This window comes from Pelmatolapia mariae, linkage group LG20, assembly GCF_036321145.2.
Source record: "Pelmatolapia mariae isolate MD_Pm_ZW linkage group LG20, Pm_UMD_F_2, whole genome shotgun sequence".
NCBI classification, from domain to species: Eukaryota; Metazoa; Chordata; class Actinopteri; order Cichliformes; family Cichlidae; genus Pelmatolapia; species Pelmatolapia mariae.
This window is the reverse complement of record NC_086244.1, coordinates 34,852,104-34,876,200: the sequence shown is the minus strand read 5'-3', so window position 1 is coordinate 34,876,200 and position 24,097 is coordinate 34,852,104. Positions and strand designations below refer to the sequence as shown.

The window sequence follows — 24,097 nt, the reverse complement described above, 5'->3', positions numbered from 1 at the left end:
CTGACCTTGGTATTGCTGTCATGGAGGTTTTTGAAGAGAGCTTTGCTACAGGATCTTTACCTCAGAGCTGTAGGAGAGCGGTTCTAACACTGTTACCCAAAACGGTGATCTTCAAGATATTAAGGACTGAAGGCCTGTCTCTTTATTATGCACTGATTATAAAATGCTGCAAAAGTGCTGGCAAACAGACTGAAGAAGGTGATGGATCAAGTTGTCCATCAAACACAAACCTACTGCGTGCCAGGCAGGTCTATTCTCTGATTTCACTGCTGGGGAATAAGCTCACGGAAATGCAGGTGGACGCCCCACTGGTAGGTTGGATTACGGACTATTTAACAAGTCGACCACAGCATGTCCGCCTGAAGAGCTGCCGCTCAGATAACATTCTGAGCAGCACAGGGGCGCCGCAGGGGACGGTCCTATCACCCCTCCTCTTCACCCTCTACACATCTGACTTCAGGTACAAGTCTCAGTCATGCCATCTGCAGAAATTCTCAGATGACTCTGCCATCGTGGGCTGTATCAGGGATGGACAGGAGGAGGAGTACAGGAGTGTGGTGGACAGCTTTGTCGAGTGGTGTGAGCTAAACCACCTACAACTTAACATCACAAAGACAAAGGAACTGATTATGGACTTTAGGAAGCAGGCTCCTCCTCCTACCCCTGTCACCATCAGAGGGGCTGACGTGGAGATCGTTGAGGACTACCGGTACCTGGGGGTACACTTGGACTGTAAACTGGACTGGACCAAGAACACCAATGCTATCTACAAAAAAGGGCAGAGTCGGCTTTTCCTACTGAGGCGGCTCAGGTCCTTCAATGTTGGTAGGAAAATGCTGACCATGTTCTATCACTCGGTGTTGGAGAGCGTCGTGTTCTTTGCAGCTGTGTGCTGGGGAAGTGGGGTGAAGACAGCTGATGCCAACAGGCTGAACAAACTGATTAGAAAGGCTGGTTCTGTCCTGGGTGTCAGACTTGAGAACCTGGAGGAGGTGTCTGAGAGGAGAATGCTAAAAAAGCTTCTTTCTATCATGGACAACCCCTCCCACCCCGTGCACGCCCCCATGATGGACCATCGGAGCAAACGCAGCAAAAGACTCATTGCCCCGAAATGCAGAACTGACCGCCACAGGAAATCCTTTGTACCGGTGGCAATAAGACTGTTTAACTCTTCCTCACTCTGTAGGTGATTCTCCTGAGACTATTACCTATGTTATTCTGTTCCCTCCAGACCGTGCAATATTACCCAAGAGTACTTATTGAATATTTGTTTTCATCGCCCCATCATATGCTGCTACTCCAGTCTATTGCACAATACTTTGTCACTTTCTAGAACCGCCTGCACTGATAGTTTAGTTATTTATTCACCAGGATATAGTTATGCATATTACTTTGTTAGAGTTATCCGATTATTTGTCTTGCACTATCCTACTGTATATTACTGTACACTATTCTTATTGTATATATTGTATATCTTATATCTATTTCATCTGTTCCTCGGTCTCTCCTGCTGCTTTGAGCATGTACATGACAAAAGAATTTCCCTCGGGATAAATAAAGTTGTTCTTATTCTTATAATGTGTCACTAGTCAGAGCTATTTTGGAGGTCTCCAGTTCATTGGGATGTGATATTGGTCTGATTTCTCTGGACCAAGAAAAGGCTTTTGACAGAGTTGAGCACCGTTACCTCTGGAGTGTGTTGCAAAGGTTTGTTCTCGGCACTGACTTAATTACCAAGATTATGGTGTTGTACAAAGACATTGAAAGTGTACTGAAAATAAACTGTTGTTTGTGTAAACCTTTTAAAGTGACCAGAGGTATCAGGCAAGGTTGTTCGCTGTCTGGTATGTCATATGCTCTGTCTATTGAACCAGTGTTAAATGATGTTAGGTGTTCTATTGCTGGGATGAGTTCAGCAGGTTTGAACATGTCTTTTAACCTATCTGCATATGCTGGTGATATTATTGCTTTTGTTAGAAGTCAAAAAGATGTCAATAAGTTAGGAATGATTGTTGAAAACTTCTGCAGATTTTCAGCTGCACGAGTAAACTGGGCTAATAATGAGGCTCTTGCAGTAGGATATTGTCGTGCTGGACTCCCGCAACTTCCAGGTGTTTTGAAGTGGAAAAGTCGTTGTTTGAAATATTTGGGTGTGTACTTGGGAGATGAAGATACAGTTAACAAGAACTGGGAAGGGGTGTTGGGTACAGTTGAGGGGAAATTAGGGAAGTGGAGATGGTTATTACCCCAGATGTCATATAGGGGGAGGGCGCTGATTATAAACAGCTTAGTTGCTTCTGTATTGTGGCATCGATTAGCTTGTCTGGAGCCACTGCCTGGCTTATTGTGTAAACATCAATCTTTGTTGATCAATTTTTTGGGGGGGATAACCGACACTGGTTACCCCAGGCTGCACTTTTTTTGCCCAAAGAGGAAGGTGGACAAGGGCTGGTTCGCCTAGAGAGCAGAACTGTGTCTCGTTTGGCTCTTGATGAAGGCGGTCACACTTTTTCCCTCTCCCTTATCTTTCCTGCTTGGCTTTCTCGTGTCTCTGTCTAGTCTTGTCTACTTGTCTCCCTTTACACTGGAAGAGTCTTACAGTCTGTTCTCAAACACCTAAAAGAAGAATTACGGATTTGATCAACTGGTCCCTGAATGCAATTGACGCCCTCTTCTCCACGAGAAGCCTGGGTTCGGGAGAGCCCCCGTGCCCTTTATTCCATACAATTATTATTATTATTCCATACAAACACTTTTGAGCATTAACCATCCGGATGGGAGATGTGCATGAAGAGGGTCACAGCAGATCTCAAAATGTCAGACTGTTACTCAAACTCTTATAGCCTCTGGTGGCCCCCACCTAGCCATAAAACCAACAATCAGAAAAGCAAGGCCACGATTGTCTGCAAACAGTATTCTCTTTATAAATCAGCAGGATGGAATGTCATAAAACAGTGTAACTCATTCACAGTAAATCAGCAGTATAATGTAATACAAATCAGTCTAATAAATCTTATAGTTGTCACCTTCTTCTAAGTCAGGAGTATAATGACATCTTGGAGAAGCTTGCGGCTGCTGTGAGTACTGAGACTCTGACAACATCTGACAACATCTGGGAGAGGCTCGCGGCTGTCGTGAACACTGGTGGTGAGAGACCAGTGAAGGACCTTAGACGACTGTAAAATTGACATGCAGTGGTTCGCGCTAAAGAAAGAACACCACCGTTATTTCATGCGGCTACCATATCGGCGCCAGCTGCGGTCTGGAGGCTGGAGCTGAACATAGCAAACAATCTCTCCCCTGATAGCAAACTGTGTTTAGACTGTTAGACTTTTCCAAACGCCTTGGTATGCTGATCTCCAAGGCCGAGTCGGAACGGCGGGTGTGTATGTAGCTGCTGAGGGACAGAGTGCAGATGCAAGTGATTTGTGTCCATTTTGTGAGGAAACAAAGAGTTTGTGAGCAAGTCCTACAATAATAACAGTAAGATTTTGAGAAAGCCCCCCAAAATAGCTAAGTTTTGATGAATAGATTGTGTGTACAGAGCGTAAATTGAGTGAGTTAGAAGCATTTGTTGGGAGGTGAGAGAGCAGATTGAGATGGGCTGTTGAGCAGCTGAGAGAGCTGATTGTGGCAGTGTTTTGCTGAGAAGAGAGAAGAGGAAAGAAAGAGCAAGTGTCATTATTTGAAAGAGAGAAAGATGGCGGGCAGGCCGCCTTTGCCCAAAGAAAAAGGAAAAGAAAAGGGCAAAAGAGTGAGGGGCTCCGGTTCTTTAAGCGCAGCCCAGAAGCCCACTAGCTGCTGAGGGACAGCGTGGATTCGAACCAGCGACCTCAGGTGTCACACACGAGCTAGTAGCCTGGCAGTATACTCCTGCGCCACCTGCGCAAGCCGGAAGAATCGGGACATATTTGGTATATTTAAGTTCTATAAACATGCTCCTACGCAGGGGCGATTTTAGCCCATTTCTGGGGGTGCTTCAGCTCCCCCAAAATGAATCAAAGCACCCCCAAAGATTTCTTACTTCTTTTTTTTTTTTTTTTGACAATATTTGCTGTTTGTGTGACACACTACTAAAAATATAAAAAGCATACAGTACTTGGTTGAGACGGAACATTTGAACAACAAAAGTATAGAGAACCCCTCCCCCCTCCCAAAATGGTTTGTTCCAGCTCGCCCCCACTCTGGCTCTAGGGTCGTTGCTGCCACAGCGATGGTAGCGGAGACGCAGCGGAGCGGAGGTGGATTGGCTGGATTAAAACAGGACATATTAGCAGCATTTAACCTTCAGTTACTCTTTATGTAGTTAGATAGGAGTCGTGTTTCTTTTTAGCTGAAAAACCTTACACCCAGGTAACCTGCAGTGCTGAAAACGTGTTTTCCAATGATGTTTGCTACCCTACAATCCGTCCTACTCTGTAGTAAATTCTGCGACATTTGACCGTCCTGTTGCTCCCACTGAAATGTATACAGCCTATTTAAAATCTAAAACTTAAAATTGTCCGTAGCCTGCCGTTGTTACCACTGTCCTGTTTGAAATGGATACTAACTAGCTAACTGACTGAATGCCCATTAACCTTATAACTCCTGTTGTGTGTGTGTGTGTTTGTGTACAGAGAGACAGCCAGGTTCATAATGGATATAAGGAAGGCTTTTTCAAAAACAGGAGCCACATTCAGGTAAAAGTGTAAGAACAAATGATCCATCAATAAAGGATAATGTTGGATCAGTGTTTCAATATTTTATATCTTTTATTAGATGTTCATGTGGTTTGGTTATTTGCCTTTTGGTTGAAAGTACACTGAGAGAGGACTTTTCGTTAGTGATCCTAATAATTTTTTTTTCACATGAATGTAATTTTTTCATCTAATTGAATACAATCTATTTGTGTATGATTGTCAGTCCAAAGAGGGAGAGAGGAAAGAGGGGAACGTGAGGAGAAAGTACAAGGTCAGGAAGAACCAGGTAAGAAAACAGACAGGGAACAGTGACAGGCAAAATAGAAACTATGAAACTGACGAAGAGAAAAAACCTGATTTTACTCATACAGTCTGGAAGTTGTGTCCTCCCTATATTAAAGCTGCTATCTGCAAAACAAACTGGGTTGAAACATTTTTGACCCTCTTTAACAACATTCCAACATAACATTATCATTGATTGGGGAGATTAAAATGAATGATATATTTTTATGTGGTTCAGCCACAACTCTACTAAAACCTCAGCCAGTAATAGGTAGGCCAACTTTTGGACTGTCCAGTTGTGTGTATGACTGCCGCATACAGACCCCCTTATCAGTGTTTCTCAAACTTTTTACAGTGCACACCACCTGAGAAAAATGTCAAGCTCTCCCAAGTACCACTATGAAAGCATGAAACTCATAAATCTTACAACACAAAATTAGTATTATTAAATTAGTATCTGCAGTAAAGATTTTTTCATACATTGTATACATTCTACCACAGGCAAAGTTGCCTCCATTTTTATAGTACTTGTTGACCACCTCCACCTCCTCTCTCTCTATCTGAACTGTCAGTGGACCTGGTCTGGACCTCCCGAAGTCCACAACCAGTTCCTTGGTCTTTGAAGTGTTGAGTTGCAGGTGGTTTGTGTGACTCCATGTAACAAAGTTTCTCACCAGACTCCTGTACTCCTCTTCCTGGTCATCCTAGATGAGGGGTAGGCAACTCCAGGCCTCGAGTGCCGGTGTCCTGGAGGTTTTAGATGTGTCCATGATCCATCACAGCTGATTTAAAGGGCTAAATGGCTCCTCAGCATTTCTTGACGTTCTCCAGAGGCCTGGTAATGAACTAATCATTTGATTCAGGTGTGTTAACCCAGGGTGTGATCTAAAACCTGCAGGACACTGGCACTCGAGGCCTGGAGTTGCCTACCCCTGTCCTAGATACACCCCATGATGACTGTGTCGTCCACAAACATCTGAGATTCAGAGTTGTAGCAGACATCAGAGGTGTACAGGGTGGAGAGAAGAGGGGACAGCACAGTTCCCTGTGGTGCTCCTGTGCTGCTGACCACAGTGTCAGACGTGACGTCCTTCAGCTTGACGTACTGTGGTCTGTCAGTGAGGTAGTTGGTTTTTAATAGTATTCATTTATTTCTCCTCTGACTTTGGCCTGGGTCTTGCGGTTCCAGTGAAAGGAAATCTTAACGCTTCAGGTTACCAAGACGTTTTGGACCAGTCTGTGCTTAAAACACTGTGAGAACAGTTTAGGGAGGGTGTTTTTCCCTTCCAACACGACTGTGACCTAATGCACAAACATGGTCCATAAAGACATGATTGAATGTGTCTGGCATAGAAGCAGAGTGGCTTGCTTTGAGCCCTGATCTTAACTCCTAGATCACCATTGTGATGAACCAGAATGAACCCCTCAGTTTCTTGCACCGTCACAATGAGGCTTTTTCCACCGAGCCTCTGAAAAACACTGGCAAAGGAGCTCCTCTGGGCTTTTACCACGTCCAGAATGTGAGTGCACACACACACATCTGCACCTACACACACACTAACTGTGCTTCAACGATTTTATTCTAACTCAGTTTGTCAAACCCTTTATTTTTATCTGTTGGAGCAGATTTCTGTCGAAGTTACAGAGTCTTTTATTGAGAACATCAAGAGCAAGCCCGTCGTGTTTGAAGTGTTCAGCCACTACCAGCAGCACCCGCTGCACCTCCATGGCCAGGACGTGAACAGGTTGGTGGGGGTCAAACAGCAGATCCAGTCATGCAGTGATAATTCATATTTAATGCAGCAGATTTTGTTAGAAATGTGTAAACGATTGTATTCTAATCACATTGGCTAATTTTATATGCATATATAAATAAAAGGTATTTTTATTAAGTCAACATTCCTCCAACAGCATCCAGGAAATACTATCCTATTCCCATCCGTTGCTTAGAAACTGTCCTGAGGAGACAGCTTCAGGATCAATGACGTGTCATTCACACCAATGAAGACGTGAGTAGAGCAGTTTTCAAGTGTAATAACATTCCTTTCGATCATATTGAGTATAGACGAATGCAACTGTGAGCTTTAGCGATTAGCCCGTTTCAACAGGACCGTGATCCTGATGTGTGAGACAGCAAGGTGCTGCCACTGGTGTTGTAATCTGTGATTTAGTTCCTCCTAATATTTCAGTTTGCTTCCAGTATCTATCCTCTGTGATTACTGGCTCTATAGACAGATTTAATAGAAGTGTGTGAGCTACTGGCTCAGTATAAAGGGTCAGTAGTGTTTTCACGTCACCTATCCATCCTCCATTCAGTCACCCAAAGCATGTAGTAAATACTCCTCACTTTTATTCATCTTCTCTTCAATTCAGAAAATTTTCAGCTTGATAACATTGAGCTTCTGTGTGTGTGTGTGTGTGTGTGTGTGTGTGTGTGTGTGTGTGTGTGTGTGTGAGTGTGTGTGTGTGTGTCAGTTCCAGCCACCAAGTTGAACACCATCACCAAATCCAACCTGGGTCAGTGTGTCAGCAAGTACGACCTGCTGGTCTGGTTTGAGATCAGCGAGTTGGAGCCCACTGGAGAGTGAGTATCCACCTGGAGTGTTATATTCACGCACAAGCTTTAAAGGAACCATAAAAATGATCTCCATGAAGAATATTATAAGTTGGGATGCTGTGTCTCCTCCTCCCTCCATGCACAGGTGCATCCCAGCCATCGTGGATCACAGTGGAGGCCTGCCCTGCCATGGTACCTACCTGCTGCACCAGGTACAGGATTGGTGCACATGTTGTTTTCTTATTAAAATGGCCTGTATTTGTATAGCACTTTACTAGTCCCTAAGGACCCCAAAGCGCTTTACACATCCAGTTCACATTCACGCACTGGTGATGGCAAGCTACAGCCCCCCTGGGGTGCACTGACAGAGGCGAGGCTGCCGGACACTGGCGCCACCGGGCCCTCTGACCACAACCAGTAGTCAGACAAGGGTGAAGTGTCTTGCCCAAGGATACAACTACCGAGACTGTCCGGGCCGGGGCTCGAACCGGTTTACAAGGCGAACTCCCAACTCTTGAGCCACGATCGCCCGCTTACTCACACAGTGGTAACTGCTTCCTTTGTACACAGTTTAATATCTTCTTTTAAAGCGTAATGTTGCTCTAGCTGTGCTCACTGTGATCCTGAGCTCCTGTTATGTTTGCTGCAGGATCAAGGGTGACCCTCATCCACGAGAAGGGCAGCGAGATATTTTCAGTCTGGAAAGATGAATCTGTCGGGCTTTAGGCTGCTTCTCACTTTAAGCAGTTCATGCTGTAGCTGTAGCTGATGGACCAAAAAATTACATTTCATATTTTAGACATTCAGCTGCTGACTCTGAAGTCAACAGGGCTCTTGAGTGTGGATGATTGTGTTGGTACTGGATGCTGTGATCAAACAGCTGTTCTGATCTGTCTTCATTCATGCCTGTCGATATTAAGCCTCCTAAGCTCCAAACCAGTAAAAGCAATATTTGGAGGCAACACCCTTTTTACTACTTTTCTGTATTTGTTTGTGATTGTGTGACACTGAACCACAGTGCTATGTATATCCTCTGTAACACTCAGACGTTTCCAGATCAATGTTTTCCCCCTCAGCTGTTTCTCACTATAGAGTCTTACCTCAGGAACAATGAGGCCAATGAGGCACCAGCAGAGCATATCTGGCTCTCAGTCTGTGGCTGATAGTGCCCCCTGCTGTTAATAACAGGAACAGTGTAACCTTGTATAGAGCTCATAGTGATGGTCTTAAGATTGCTGCTGCAAGGCAGTCATTTGTATCCATGTGTGCTGTATATATTCTGAGCATATGCAGTTATGTGAGCTCTCAGGTTTTATGTTTTAGGACATAATTAAAAATAAATCAGGTCCTTAGTAGGTCTTAATATGAGGTAAATGCAACCTCAGATGAACAACACATAACACGTTATACCACGTCATTATTTATTTAACAAACACTGAGCCGAAATTCAGATGTTTAAAAAACTAAGTACATCCAAGACTATTTCCATAATTAGTTAAGAGGGTCAGTATTAGCCAAGTGCTAATCAAATGCACTAGATCAGCGGTCCCCAACCCCCGGGCCTCGGACCGGTACCGGTCCGTGAGTCGTTTGGTACCGGGCCGCAAGAGTTGAGGCTCAGGTGTGAAATGTATGGTTTTCAGGGTTTTTATCAGTTTTCAGCGTTATTTTGTTATCGTTTTTATCGTTAACTCGGTTTTCCTGGGTCTTTTCACGTGTGTTATGAATAAATCGTGATGATTATTTGGGCTTTTTTTGCTGCCAAAGAACCTGCAAAGTGTCTAGGTCACTGAGTGAGCCATGAAGTACTCTAGAGTCAAATGAGATCATCGTTGGGTCAGTGACTCCAGAGCGCAGCAGCAAAGCAACAACAGAGTGGTGCTGCAGTGGCTCAAAGTTGAGACTTCAACATGATTGAACGTTAAGAAAGCTGTGAATGAATAAATATCTGCAAACTTCAATGAACCGAAGAAACATTGTAAAGACAAATGGGCCACAAATCCGTCCACACTGCTGTGAAACACTAATAAAAAACGATTACCTCAAGTTTTTGCTGCTAAAGTTGGTTCCATCAGCTGCTGAATCACAGGTACTCACAGGTCACATGTACTTGGTTATAGTCATTTGTGCATTTTGGGTTGTTTTAAATAAATAATGATGTGTTGTAATAATCTAGATCCAGAACCTTAGACTGCTTTTTCACGTGTCTGTAAATGAATTTCTCTCTTATCATTGTCCCGATTGGTGTCGGCTGACACTTGACACTCTGTGGCTCCTGATTTATCTGTTGTCAAGGTCTCACCTCAGTGCGATTCCTCACGTTTTGTCATGATTCAAGGATGAATGTGAACACCGCTTCAGTCACTGTGTTCACTTCCTGATATGTCAGAACTCTGCTCACGTCACTCACTTTTTTTTTTAGCAACATGACACACTGCTGTAAACAGACACCCTGTAATGTTAGCACCAAGTAGGACTTCATAAAAAATAATGCTGTTAAACTAACTTTTCCTCTTTCTGTCTATACTCGTATACTCTATACTCGACACTCATGTTCTCTAGTTCAAGCAGAAATGATGTGGATCGATTCAAATTCCTGAACCTGGATGATTTCAGCTGGAAACAAACCAACTCTGCTTCTTCCTCAGAAAAACAAGCACTCTCTTAAAAAAAAAAAATAAATGAATCAAATCTCTTCTTTTCAGATCTGTTGTGTCCAAGAAGGGTTTTCTAAGCTTCGTGGAGCCTCGCTCTAACTCATAGGTGAAGCATTTTGTGGTTGTTCGCCGGCCCTACGTCTTCATCTACAACAGCGACAAGGACCCCGTGGAGCGAGGCGCCGTCAACCTCTCCACAGCACAGGTGGAATACAGCAAAGACCAGCAGGCCATGCTTAAGGTTTGAGGCAGGATAGAGAAAGGCTCGATGTAACACGTTTGTTTTTAATGAGATTCATTCAAATGGTTTTGGTGCACGTTGGCCAATTTTGGACACATTGAATGATGAAATGGCAAATGGACTGGGATTTATCATTTGAATGAACATGAATATAATGTGATGTTTTCTTTTCAGATGCCCAACACATTTGCAGTGTACACAAAACATCGAGGCATCCTCCTGCAGGCCAACAATGAGAAAGACATGAACGAATGGCTGTACGCTTTTAGTCCTCTGCTAGCAGGAAGGATAAGGTACACACACACGCTCCTCTCACACCACAGTCAAACGTGCAGCTTCTGCACCCTTCAAAAACATTCCCTTCTCCTCACAACATAAAACTCTCCCCGCAGATCTAAGCTGGCGAGGCGGCGCAGCGGCCTGACGAAGAACTGAGCGGGCGGAGCGGTTCCACTGTCGTCCACGTCATACGTAGATCCTCCTCAATCTGTGTACATACGCCGCCTCTAAACCCCCAATAGTGCCAGTGTCAGTTAGTGAGTCAGTAAAATACTCATGCATTTGTGTTAACATTAAAACTGCAGACTAACTAGAGACAAACAAGCGAGGATCGCTTCATATCTCAGCAGTTTAAAAAAACAAACAATGACCAATTGTTCCTGCAGGAGTAGATTTGGGCCCCTTTTTGCTTTTTCATCCCAAGGAATATAAACAAGGTTACAAGGAGATGAGGAGGAGGAGGACTAGGAGGATGAAAACGAACTAAGGAGAAAACTTGATTTGTACATCGGGTGTGTTCTGGGATCAGTGTGTTAGTTAACCCTCATTTAACACATTCCTCTCTGCTCCTCTAGCTTGCTCTATCTCACTGAGAATCAGAAGCCTTGACATTTACTGCTATTAACTTTACACTCTTGTTGTCAAGACGCAAAGAAAACACAGTGAAAAGGTTAGAAGGACGTAAGGAAAAAAGAATGAAGGTGCAATGTTTCTTTAGTTTTTTTGCTTTGACGGCAGTGGTTAGCCAGCAAAGCTGCTTTTAAATGGCCCGCAGGACAGATTACGATGTAGTCCCATGACTCCCCTCGCTGTCACACCAGCGTCGGCTGAAATCTCTGAAGTGAAGTACTCGTGTTCAGCTGTCTGTTACATATAGATAAAAAATAAAGCTCTGACGTGACCTCGGGTCAGCCAGCCTGACAGTCAGAGAAACAGAAACGTGCTGGATTGTGGATCTCTGAGCTGCACATCAAAGATGCACCTATGCACAGATCAAGTCTCAAAAGTGCAATGTACCTCATATACATGTTGATGCGAAGCGCTGCCAGAGCAAACGTTTCCACTTCATTTGCAGAGGTGTTTTTATTTTGGATTGTGTATTTATTGTTTGCAATGTATATGTATTTGTTTGCAGCTCTTTGCACATATTAATAAAAGGTTGAACTAACTGATCAGATAAAGTCTGTGCGGTTTAGTTGTTCCACTCATATTAAACCAAATGAAAGGAAAAGGAGACCTAACATGTAACCCCTGCACCTCCACTGAGGAGGTGAGTTACATTAGTGCTTCCTCTTTATTAGAAAGTGGTTTGAGTGAATTAGAAGTCTGTTGTTTTTTTGGAGGAGATCTACTCATTAGTCATGCTAGGCATCCATCTGAACTCTATCAAAATAAAGGTGTATTTTAACTCATTTTAATTTTTTAATATCAGAGATATAGGACTATACAAAGTAGCTGGTGACATCTAAAACGACAGCAGACTTATTGTGTCTTTCTTCACCTCATCACTTTTTTCTGTGTTTGTTTTTCTGTTGATGCCTTTCAAACAAAACTAGCCGTGATATTTCCCACCTTCCCCCTCTGAAATTTAATATCAGTTAACCCCAGATGTGTCATGCAGATATCCTAATTCTGTGTATGGTAATCTTGCACCATTGAACTGTTAGTGAATGAGGCAACAATAAAAGTGGGAAACGTGCATTAGCAGATGAAGTGCTGCCTGCTTATTTCCTGCTTTATGTGAGCTTCTGCTGTAGTTTATTATGTGCTTTTAGTCCCAAGAAACCAGCCTTTTACTGTGGCGCACAATAAGATCTTCTGATGTTTGGTGTCATCTTCCTGTGATCTCCTGTGAACAGGTGGATTAATTCACTTCAAGTTTATGTATGTAGAACCAAATCACAGCAGGGGCTGAACACTGTAAAGACTCTAGAATAATTATGGAGGCACAACATTTAAAGCTCCAGTCCTTCTATCCCACATACCTAAAAGTTAGTTATATGATAAATAGCCCCGTGTTTGTTTACTTGATTTGTAAAATGCAAAGTGGTGACTTTTTCTTTTCAACTACGTCCTCGTATGGAGACATGTTTCTTTTTAATGGCATAAAACAAGTCATTGTTTACAAAAATGTACATTTTATTGGGCAGAATGAGGTAAACAGTGAAGAAAAGTATGAGAAAACAGAGCATAGGATCTCCGGAGACTGTGGCAACTAGAATTATTGTATACATGTGTGTGTATTAAGGACTGACACAGACAAAGAACTAATCATACAATGAAGCAATGCCATTTTAAAATGTTTATTTATAAACAGGATAAAACCATTCAAGTATTGAGTCATGAATAAAACAGCACCCTCTGATCTGCTAATTGGGAAACAGAGGATGTCAGTGTGTTTTTCAGTGCTAGTCCAAATTGAGTGAGAGGACTTTACATTTGAATAGATTCGATTACAAGTTATATTTGGCTTTAATTGAATGCAGTTCAGTTTGATTTAAATCAAGCCAATTCACAACATATAAACTTGAAATATATGGTAAGATAAAGGTTGTGCAATAATACAGAAAAAGCCCCAACAATCAAATGATCCCCTATGAGCAAGCACTTGGCAACAGTGGGAAGGAAAAACTCCATTTTCGGCAGAACCAGGCTCAGGGAGGGCGGCCATCTGCCTCCACCGGTTGGGGGTGGGGTAAGAAAATGAAACTAAACTATAGGAAGACAAATAGGAAAGATGTTCATGATATATATGAAACTTTCTGCTAGCCCTGACTAAAATGTTGTTTTTGACAGGAAAGTATTGTTTCATTCATCCATTTAGAGACAATCTGAACCATTTAAGGTGAAGGATTAAGCCTCAACCTAACCCGATTTAGTACTTTGACTTGCAAAGTACTTTTCAACTCTAATAATTGCTAAGAGTATATTTCTTATCATCTATTGGTCATCTGACCTGAGAAACTTCAGTTAACATTATAACACAGAAGTGATTGTCTGATCAGAAACTGTTTATTCCACCAGGTGGACAGCAGGAATAAGACAAACCAGATACTAAGAAATAAATTATACAATAAAATATTCTCAATATGCTAAAATTCCCACCGAGACTAGATAAGATTATTCTAAAACTGGTCAAAATACAATTCTCTTCGTGCACAAAAATCCCACCCAGTCCCACAACCCAGGACGAATATTCCTTGTGTGTTCTTGAGCTGGACAGAAATTCCTCTTGCTGAGCGGGGTCCAGGCCAGCCTCGTGCCAGGCAGACGAGGAGCCTCCTGTCCCAGTCTCGTCCGTCCACTGGGCCCATCACATCCCAGCCCAGTTAGCATTCTGCACTGGAGTCCGTCGCTCGATACCACCGCGGCTCCCCTCACGTCATCACCTGTAAGTAAAAACAAATAGGAGCCAGAACCATCATCCCGGAAGCTGCCCTGGCTTATAGCCATGGCGACCCTCTCCCAACACGGCTGCACCCACTGAACAACAGTGAGACACTACTCACAAATGCAGGCAGTGCTATACATCTGATTTAATCAGATTACAAACAGAAAATGGGATGATCCGTCACAAACTTCGACAATTTACTGTTTTTAATCCGCACAGTGATTTTGGTTTGTGCTGATATCTTTGGAAAAAGGTTTCTTGACTGACAAGTTGGGATCTAACATCACAAACTGACATCTGGTAACACGATGTACCAAATGAAAATGGGTCTCTGTAGACGTCATCGTTCCCTTGCCCTCTTTTGCTGGCCTGCTTCTTTCTCTCTCTCCTCTTTCGGTGTATGCCTGTGTTGTTGTCCGTGTGCTTGTCTTTTTTAGGGGATGCTCCTCCACCTTCCTGTCCCTCGGTCACTTGTCAACAATCAGCTGATTACTCGCCTGTTCCTCATGAGGTCTTGAAGCTGGCTTCTAAACAACCAGATCATTGCATTACCAAGGTATCATGCCACAGTCATGTCACATTTTCCATCAGTTCTTGCCTTTGCTCACTCTCTGTTTCTGTGCAGACGTTTCAACGTTACGGATCTCCGCAACCTTCTGTGACAGTGTCTGAGTGTGCCTTCAGACAACCTTCACTACCTCTGCCCCGTCTCCTGGAGCCCACAGTGTTTATCCTGTATTCATAACTATCTGCAAATAAACCTCTAAAACTTTACCACAGTGTCTCATCATCATTCTGTTGTTTTCATAACAGTACACTGTAGAAATATTGGACTGTGTATTAGGTATTGAGGTCATAGTGAATGTAGTTTATTAGTGTGTGTCGTAGTATGATTTTGTTGTTGATAGGATCAATTTCTTTGGGGGGGGATAACCGACACTGGTTACCCCAGGCTGCACTTTTTTTGCCCAAAGAGGAAGGTGGACAAGGGCTGGTTCGCCTAGAGAGCAGAACTGTGTCTCGTTTGGCTCTTGATGAAGGCGGTCACACTTTCTCCCTCTCCCTTATCTTTCCTGCTTGGCTTTCTCGTGCCTCTGTCTAGTCTTGTCTACTTGTCTCCCTTTACACTGGAAGAGTCTTACAGTCTGTTCTCAAACACCTAAAAGAAGAATTACGGATTTGATCAACTGGTCCCTGAATGCAATTGACGCCCTCTTCTCCACGAGAAGCCTGGGTTCGGGAGAGCCCCCGTGCCCTTTATTCCATACAATTATTATTATTATCCCATACAAACACTTTTGAGCATTAACCATCCGGATGGGAGATGTGCATGAAGAGGGTCACAGCAGATCTCAAAATGTCAGACTGTTACTCAAACTCTTATATCCTCTGGTGGCCCCCACCTAGCCATAAAACCAACAATCAGAAAAGCAAGGCCACGATTGTCTGCAAACAGTATTCTCTTTATAAATCAGCAGGATGGAATGTCATAAAACAGTGTAACTCATTCACAGTAAATCAGCAGTATAATGTAATACAAATCAGTCTAATAAATCTTATAGTTGTCACCTTCTTCTAAGTCAGGAGTATAATGCAAACTAAACTACATAATGATTACACCATCTATAATAAGTATAAGTGTAATGTGGCCTACAGCAGTATCATGATTCAACCATTCTTTGATTAAAAGTATAATGTAACATATGACAGTATAATAACCTCACACTCATTAGATGCAGCACGGATGACATCTTGGAGAAGCTTGCGGCTGCTGTGAGTACTGAGACTCTGACAACATCTGACAACATCTGGGAGAGGCTCGCGGCTGTCGTGAACACTGGTGGTGAGAGACCAGTGATGGACCTTAGACGACTGTAAAATTGACATGCAGTGGTTCGCGCTAAAGAAAGAACAGCACCGTTATTTCATGCGGCTACCATATCGGCGCCAGCTGCGGTCTGGAGGCTGGAGCTGAACATAGCAAACAATCTCTCCCCTGATAGCAAACTGTGTTTAGACTGTTAGACTTTTCCAAACGCCTTGGTATGCTGATCTCCAAGGCCGAGTCGGAACGGCGGGTGTGTATGTAGCTGCTGAGGGACAGAGTGCAGATGCAAGTGATTTGTGTCCATTTTGTGAGGAAACAAAGAGTTTGTGAGCAAGTCCTACAATAATAACAGTAAGATTTTGAGAAAGCCCCCCAAAATAGCTAAGTTTTGATGAATAGATTGTGTGTACAGAGCGTAAATTGAGTGAGTTAGAAGCATTTGTTGGGAGGTGAGAGAGCAGATTGAGATGGGCTGTTGAGCAGCTGAGAGAGCTGATTGTGGCAGTGTTTTGCTGAGAAGAGAGAAGAGGAAAGAAAGAGCAAGTGTCATTATTTGAAAGAGAGAAAGATGGCGGGCAGGCCGCCTTTGCGCAAAGAAAAAGGAAAAGAAAAGGGCAAAAGAGTGAGGGGCTCCGGTTCTTTAAGCGCAGCCCAGAAGCCCACTAGCTGCTGAGGGACAGCGTGGATTCGAACCAGCGACCTCAGGTGTCACACACGAGCTAGTAGCCTGGCAGTATACTCCTGCGCCACCTGCGCAAGCCGGAAGAATCGGGACATATTTGGTATATTTAAGTTCTATAAACATGCTCCTACGCAGGGGCGATTTTAGCCCATTTCTGGGGGTGCTTCAGCTCCCCCAAAATGAATCAAAGCACCCCCAAAGATTTCTTACTTCTTTTTTTTTTTTTTTTGACAATATTTGCTGTTTGTGTGACACACTACTAAAAATATAAAAAGCATACAGTACTTGGTTGAGACGGAACATTTGAACAACAAAAGTATAGAGAACCCCTCCCCCCTCCCAAAATGGTTTGTTCCAGCTCGCCCCCACTCTGGCTCTAGGGTCGTTGCTGCCACAGCGATGGTAGCTGAGACGCAGCGGAGCGGAGGTGGATTGGCTGGATTAAAACAGGACATATTAGCAGCATTTAACCTTCAGTTACTCTTTATGTAGTTAGGTAGGAGTCGTGTTTCTTTTTAGCTGAAAAACCTTACACCCAGGTAACCTGCAGTGCTGAAAACGTGTTTTCCAATGATGTTTGCTACCCTACAATCCGTCCTACTCTGTAGTAAATTCTGCGACATTTGACCGTCCTGTTGCTCCCACTGAAATGTATACAGCCTATTTAAAATCTAAAACTTAAAATTGTCCGTAGCCTGCCGTTGTTACCACTGTCCTGTTTGAAATGGATACTAACTAGCTAACTGACTGAATGCCCATTAACCTTATAACTCCTGTTGTGTGTGTGTGTGTTTGTGTACAGAGAGACAGCCAGGTTCATAATGGATATAAGGAAGGCTTTTTCAAAAACAGGAGCCACATTCAGGTAAAAGTGTAAGAACAAATGATCCATCAATAAAGGATAATGTTGGATCAGTGTTTCAATATTTTATATCTTTTATTAGATGTTCATGTGGTTTGGTTATTTGCCTTTTGGTTGAAAGTACACTGAGAGAGGACTTTTCGTTAGTGATCTTAATAATTTTTTTTTTCACATGAATGTAATTTTTTCATCTAATTGAATACAATCTATTTGTGTATGATTGTCAGTCCAAAGAGGGAGAGAGGAAAGAGGGGAACGTGAGGAGAAAGTACAAGGTGAGGAAGAACCAGGTAAGAAAACAGACAGGGAACAGTGACAGGCAAAAGAGAAACTATGAAACTGACGAAGAGAAAAAACCTGATTTTACTCATACAGTCTGGAAGTTGTGTCCTCCCTATATTAAAGCTGCTATCTGCAAAACAAACTGGGTTGAAACATTTTTGACCCTCTTTAACAACATTCCAACATAACATTATCATTGATTGGGGAGATTAAAATGAATGATATATTTTTATGTGGTTCAGCCACAACTCTACTAAAACCTCAGCCAGTAATAGGTAGGCCAACTTTTGGACTGTCCAGTTGTGTGTATGACTGCCGCATACAGACCCCCTTATCAGTGTTTCTCAAACTTTTTACAGTGCACACCACCTGAGAAAAATGTCAAGCTCTCCCAAGTACCACTATGAAAGCATGAAACTCATAAATCTTACAACACAAAATTAGTATTATTAAATTAGTATCTGCAGTAAAGATTTTTTCATACATTGTATACATTCTACCACAGGCAAAGTTGCCTCCATTTTTATAGTACTTGTTGACCACCTCCACCTCCTCTCTCTCTATCTGAACTGTCAGTGGACCTGGTCTGGACCTCCCGAAGTCCACAACCAGTTCCTTGGTCTTTGAAGTGTTGAGTTGCAGGTGGTTTGTGTGACTCCATGTAACAAAGTTTCTCACCAGACTCCTGTACTCCTCTTCCTGGTCATCCTAGATGAGGGGTAGGCAACTCCAGGCCTCGAGTGCCGGTGTCCTGGAGGTTTTAGATGTGTCCATGATCCATCACAGCTGATTTAAAGGGCTAAATGGCTCCTCAGCATTTCTTGACGTTCTCCAGAGGCCTGGTAATGAACTAATCATTTGATTCAGGTGTGTTAACCCAGGGTGTGATCTAAAACCTGCAGGACACTGGCACTCGAGGCCTGGAGTTGCCTACCCCTGTCCTAGATACACCCCATGATGACTGTGTCGTCCACAAACATCTGAGATTCAGAGTTGTAGCAGACATCAGAGGTGTACAGGGTGGAGAGAAGAGGGGACAGCACAGTTCCCTGTGGTGCTCCTGTGCTGCTGACCACAGTGTCAGACGTGACGTCCTTCAGCTTGACGTACTGTGGTCTGTCAGTGAGGTAGTTGGTTTTTAATAGTATTCATTTATTTCTCCTCTGACTTTGGCCTGGGTCTTGCGGTTCCAGTGAAAGGAAATCTTAACGCTTCAGGTTACCAAGACGTTTTGGACCAGTCTGTGCTTAAAACACTGTGAGAACAGTTTAGGGAGGGTGTTTTTCCCTTCCAACACGACTGTGACCTAATGCACAAACATGGTCCATAAAGACATGATTGAATGTGTCTGGCATAGAAGCAGAGTGGCTTGCTTTGAGCCCTGATCTTAACTCCTAGATCACCATTGTGATGAACCAGAATGAACCCCTCAGTTTCTTGCACCGTCACAATGAGGCTTTTTCCACCGAGCCTCTGAAAAACACTGGCAAAGGAGCTCCTCTGGGCTTTTACCACGTCCAGAATGTGAGTGCACACACACACATCTGCACCTACACACACACTAACTGTGCTTCAACGATTTTATTCTAACTCAGTTTGTCAAACCCTTTATTTTTATCTGTTGGAGCAGATTTCTGTCGAAGTTACAGAGTCTTTTATTGAGAACATCAAGAGCAAGCCCGTCGTGTTTGAAGTGTTCAGCCACTACCAGCAGCACCCGCTGCACCTCCATGGCCAGGACGTGAACAGGTTGGTGGGGGTCAAACAGCAGATCCAGTCATGCAGTGATAATTCATATTTAATGCAGCAGATTTTGTTAGAAATGTGTAAACGATTGTATTCTAATCACATTGGCTAATTTTATATGCATATATAAATAAAAGGTATTTTTATTAAGTCAACATTCCTCCAACAGCATCCAGGAAATACTATCCTATTCCCATCCGTTGCTTAGAAACTGTCCTGAGGAGACAGCTTCAGGATCAATGACGTGTCATTCACACCAATGAAGACGTGAGTAGAGCAGTTTTCAAGTGTAATAACATTCCTTTCGATCATATTGAGTATAGACGAATGCAACTGTGAGCTTTAGCGATTAGCCCGTTTCAACAGGACCGTGATCCTGATGTGTGAGACAGCAGGGTGCTGCCACTGGTGTTGTAATCTGTGATTTAGTTCCTCCTAATATTTCAGTTTGCTTCCAGTATCTATCCTCTGTGATTACTGGCTCTATAGACAGATTTAATAGAAGTGTGTGAGCTACTGGCTCAGTATAAAGGGTCAGTAGTGTTTTCACGTCACCTATCCATCCTCCATTCAGTCACCCAAAGCATGTAGTAAATACTCCTCACTTTTATTCATCTTCTCTTCAATTCAGAAAATTTTCAGCTTGATAACATTGAGCTTCTGTGTGTGTGTGTGTGTGTGTGTGTGTGTGTGTGTGTGTGTGAGTGTGTGTGTGTGTGTCAGTTCCAGCCACCAAGTTGAACACCATCACCAAATCCAACCTGGGTCAGTGTGTCAGCAAGTACGACCTGCTGGTCTGGTTTGAGATCAGCGAGTTGGAGCCCACTGGAGAGTGAGTATCCACCTGGAGTGTTATATTCACGCACAAGCTTTAAAGGAACCATAAAAATGATCTCCATGAAGAATATTATAAGTTGGGATGCTGTGTCTCCTCCTCCCTCCATGCACAGGTGCATCCCAGCCATCGTGGATCACAGTGGAGGCCTGCCCTGCCATGGTACCTACCTGCTGCACCAGGTACAGGATTGGTGCACATGTTGTTTTCTTATTAAAATGGCCTGTATTTGTATAGCACTTTACTAGTCCCTAAGGACCCCAAAGCGCTTTACACATCCAGTTCACATTCACGCACTGGTGATGGCAAGCTACAGCCCCCCTGGGGTGCACTGACAGAGGCGAGGCTGCCGGACACTGGCGCCACCGGGCCCTCTGACCACAACCAGTAGTCAGACAAGGGTGAAGTGTCTTGCCCAAGGATACAACTACCGAGACTGTCCGGGCCGGGGCTCGAACCGGTTTACAAGGCGAACTCCCAACTCTTGAGCCACGATCGCCCGCTTACTCACACAGTGGTAACTGCTTCCTTTGTACACAGTTTAATATCTTCTTTTAAAGCGTAATGTTGCTCTAGCTGTGCTCACTGTGATCCTGAGCTCCTGTTATGTTTGCTGCAGGATCAAGGGTGACCCTCATCCACGAGAAGGGCAGCGAGATATTTTCAGTCTGGAAAGATGAATCTGTCGGGCTTTAGGCTGCTTCTCACTTTAAGCAGTTCATGCTGTAGCTGTAGCTGATGGACCAAAAAATTACATTTCATATTTTAGACATTCAGCTGCTGACTCTGAAGTCAACAGGGCTCTTGAGTGTGGATGATTGTGTTGGTACTGGATGCTGTGATCAAACAGCTGTTCTGATCTGTCTTCATTCATGCCTGTCGATATTAAGCCTCCTAAGCTCCAAACCAGTAAAAGCAATATTTGGAGGCAACACCCTTTTTACTACTTTTCTGTATTTGTTTGTGATTGTGTGACACTGAACCACAGTGCTATGTATATCCTCTGTAACACTCAGACGTTTCCAGATCAATGTTTTCCCCCTCAGCTGTTTCTCACTATAGAGTCTTACCTCAGGAACAATGAGGCCAATGAGGCACCAGCAGAGCATATCTGGCTCTCAGTCTGTGGCTGATAGTGCCCCCTGCTGTTAATAACAGGAACAGTGTAACCTTGTATAGAGCTCATAGTGATGGTCTTAAGATTGCTGCTGCAAGGCAGTCATTTGTATCCATGTGTGCTGTATATATTCTGAGCATATGCAGTTATGTGAGCTCTCAGGTTTTATGTTTTAGGACATAATTAAAAATAAATCAGGTCCTTAGTAGGTCTTAATATGAGGTAAATGCAACCTCAGATGAACAACACATAACACGTTATACCACGTCATTATTTATTTAACAAACACTGAGCCGAAATTCAGATGTTTAAAAAACTAAGTACATCCAAGACTATTTCCATAATTAGTTAAGAGGGTCAGTATTAGCCAAGTGCTAATCAAATGCACTAGATCAGCGGTCCCCAACCCCCGGGCCTCGGACCGGTACCGGTCCGTGAGTCGTTTGGTACCGGGCCGCAAGAGTTGAGGCTCAGGTGTGAAATGTATGGTTTTCAGGGTTTTTATCAGTTTTCAGCGTTATTTTGTTATCGTTTTTATCGTTAACTCGGTTTTCCTGGGTCTTTTCACGTGTGTTATGAATAAATCGTGATGATTATTTGGGCTTTTTTTGCTGCCAAAGAACCTGCAAAGTGTCTAGGTCACTGAGTGAGCCATGAAGTACTCTAGAGTCAAATGAGATCATCGTTGGGTCAGTGACTCCAGAGCGCAGCAGCAAAGCAACAACAGAGTGGTGCTGCAGTGGCTCAAAGTTGAGACTTCAACATGATTGAACGTTAAGAAAGCTGTGAATGAATAAATATCTGCAAACTTCAATGAACCGAAGAAACATTGTAAAGACAAATGGGCCACAAATCCGTCCACACTGCTGTGAAACACTAATAAAAAACGATTACCTCAAGTTTTTGCTGCTAAAGTTGGTTCCATCAGCTGCTGAATCACAGGTACTCACAGGTCACATGTACTTGGTTATAGTCATTTGTGCATTTTGGGTTGTTTTAAATAAATAATGATGTGTTGTAATAATCTAGATCCAGAACCTTAGACTGCTTTTTCACGTGTCTGTAAATGAATTTCTCTCTTATCATTGTCCCGATTGGTGTCGGCTGACACTTGACACTCTGTGGCTCCTGATTTATCTGTTGTCAAGGTCTCACCTCAGTGCGATTCCTCACGTTTTGTCATGATTCAAGGATGCTTTTTCATCCCAAGGAATATAAACAAGGTTACAAGGAGATGAGGAGGAGGAGGACTAGGAGGATGAAAACGAACTAAGGAGAAAACTTGATTTGTACATCGGGTGTGTTCTGGGATCAGTGTGTTAGTTAACCCTCATTTAACACATTCCTCTCTGCTCCTCTAGCTTGCTCTATCTCACTGAGAATCAGAAGCCTTGACATTTACTGCTATTAACTTTACACTCTTGTTGTCAAGACGCAAAGAAAACACAGTGAAAAGGTTAGAAGGACGTAAGGAAAAAAGAATGAAGGTGCAATGTTTCTTTAGTTTTTTTGCTTTGACGGCAGTGGTTAGCCAGCAAAGCTGCTTTTAAATGGCCCGCAGGACAGATTACGATGTAGTCCCATGACTCCCCTCGCTGTCACACCAGCGTCGGCTGAAATCTCTGAAGTGAAGTACTCGTGTTCAGCTGTCTGTTACATATAGATAAAAAATAAAGCTCTGACGTGACCTCGGGTCAGCCAGCCTGACAGTCAGAGAAACAGAAACGTGCTGGATTGTGGATCTCTGAGCTGCACATCAAAGATGCACCTATGCACAGATCAAGTCTCAAAAGTGCAATGTACCTCATATACATGTTGATGCGAAGCGCTGCCAGAGCAAACGTTTCCACTTCATTTGCAGAGGTGTTTTTATTTTGGATTGTGTATTTATTGTTTGCAATGTATATGTATTTGTTTGCAGCTCTTTGCACATATTAATAAAAGGTTGAACTAACTGATCAGATAAAGTCTGTGCGGTTTAGTTGTTCCACTCATATTAAACCAAATGAAAGGAAAAGGAGACCTAACATGTAACCCCTGCACCTCCACTGAGGAGGTGAGTTACATTAGTGCTTCCTCTTTATTAGAAAGTGGTTTGAGTGAATTAGAAGTCTGTTGTTTTTTTGGAGGAGATCTACTCATTAGTCATGCTAGGCATCCATCTGAACTCTATCAAAATAAAGGTGTATTTTAACTCATTTTAATTTTTTAATATCAGAGATATAGGACTATACAAAGTAGCTGGTGACATCTAAAACGACAGCAGACTTATTGTGTCTTTCTTCACCTCATCACTTTTTTCTGTGTTTGTTTTTCTGTTGATGCCTTTCAAACAAAACTAGCCGTGATATTTCCCACCTTCCCCCTCTGAAATTTAATATCAGTTAACCCCAGATGTGTCATGCAGATATCCTAATTCTGTGTATGGTAATCTTGCACCATTGAACTGTTAGTGAATGAGGCAACAATAAAAGTGGGAAACGTGCATTAGCAGATGAAGTGCTGCCTGCTTATTTCCTGCTTTATGTGAGCTTCTGCTGTAGTTTATTATGTGCTTTTAGTCCCAAGAAACCAGCCTTTTACTGTGGCGCACAATAAGATCTTCTGATGTTTGGTGTCATCTTCCTGTGATCTCCTGTGAACAGGTGGATTAATTCAC

At 43.1% G+C, this 24,097-nt stretch overlaps 1 protein-coding gene and 1 pseudogene across 1 annotated transcript; both read left to right on the top strand.

Annotated features, from left to right (window-relative positions):
- The window catches only part of LOC134618170 (kinesin-like protein KIF1B), a 72,650-nt pseudogene extending 60,591 nt beyond the window's left edge, over positions 1-12,059 (top strand).
- Positions 12,060-17,725: 5,666 nt separating this feature from the next.
- LOC134618182 (kinesin-like protein KIF1B) lies at positions 17,726-21,057 on the top strand. Its single transcript, XM_065469616.1, has 6 exons — positions 17,726-17,748; positions 19,139-19,264; positions 19,371-19,489; positions 19,656-19,753; positions 20,210-20,318; positions 20,437-21,057. Exons 2-4 carry the CDS (start codon positions 19,151-19,153, stop codon positions 19,747-19,749), a joined length of 327 nt encoding a protein of 108 aa, XP_065325688.1. The 5' UTR covers positions 17,726-17,748; positions 19,139-19,150; the 3' UTR covers positions 19,750-19,753; positions 20,210-20,318; positions 20,437-21,057.
- Positions 21,058-24,097: the final 3,040 nt, after the last annotated feature.

What these genes read in the sequence shown, in the direction of transcription:
- LOC134618182 (XM_065469616.1), top strand. Translation starts at nt 19,151, where the DNA reads ATGAACCAGAATGAACCCCTCAGTTTCTTGCACCGTCACAATGAGGCT. An exon ending in GCTTTTACCACGTCCAGAAT is followed by an intron (nt 19,265 to 19,370) that starts GTGAGTGCACAC and finishes CTGTTGGAGCAG; the next exon opens with ATTTCTGTCGAAGTTACAGA. An exon ending in CATGGCCAGGACGTGAACAG is followed by an intron (nt 19,490 to 19,655) that starts GTTGGTGGGGGT and finishes TTCCTCCAACAG; the next exon opens with CATCCAGGAAATACTATCCT.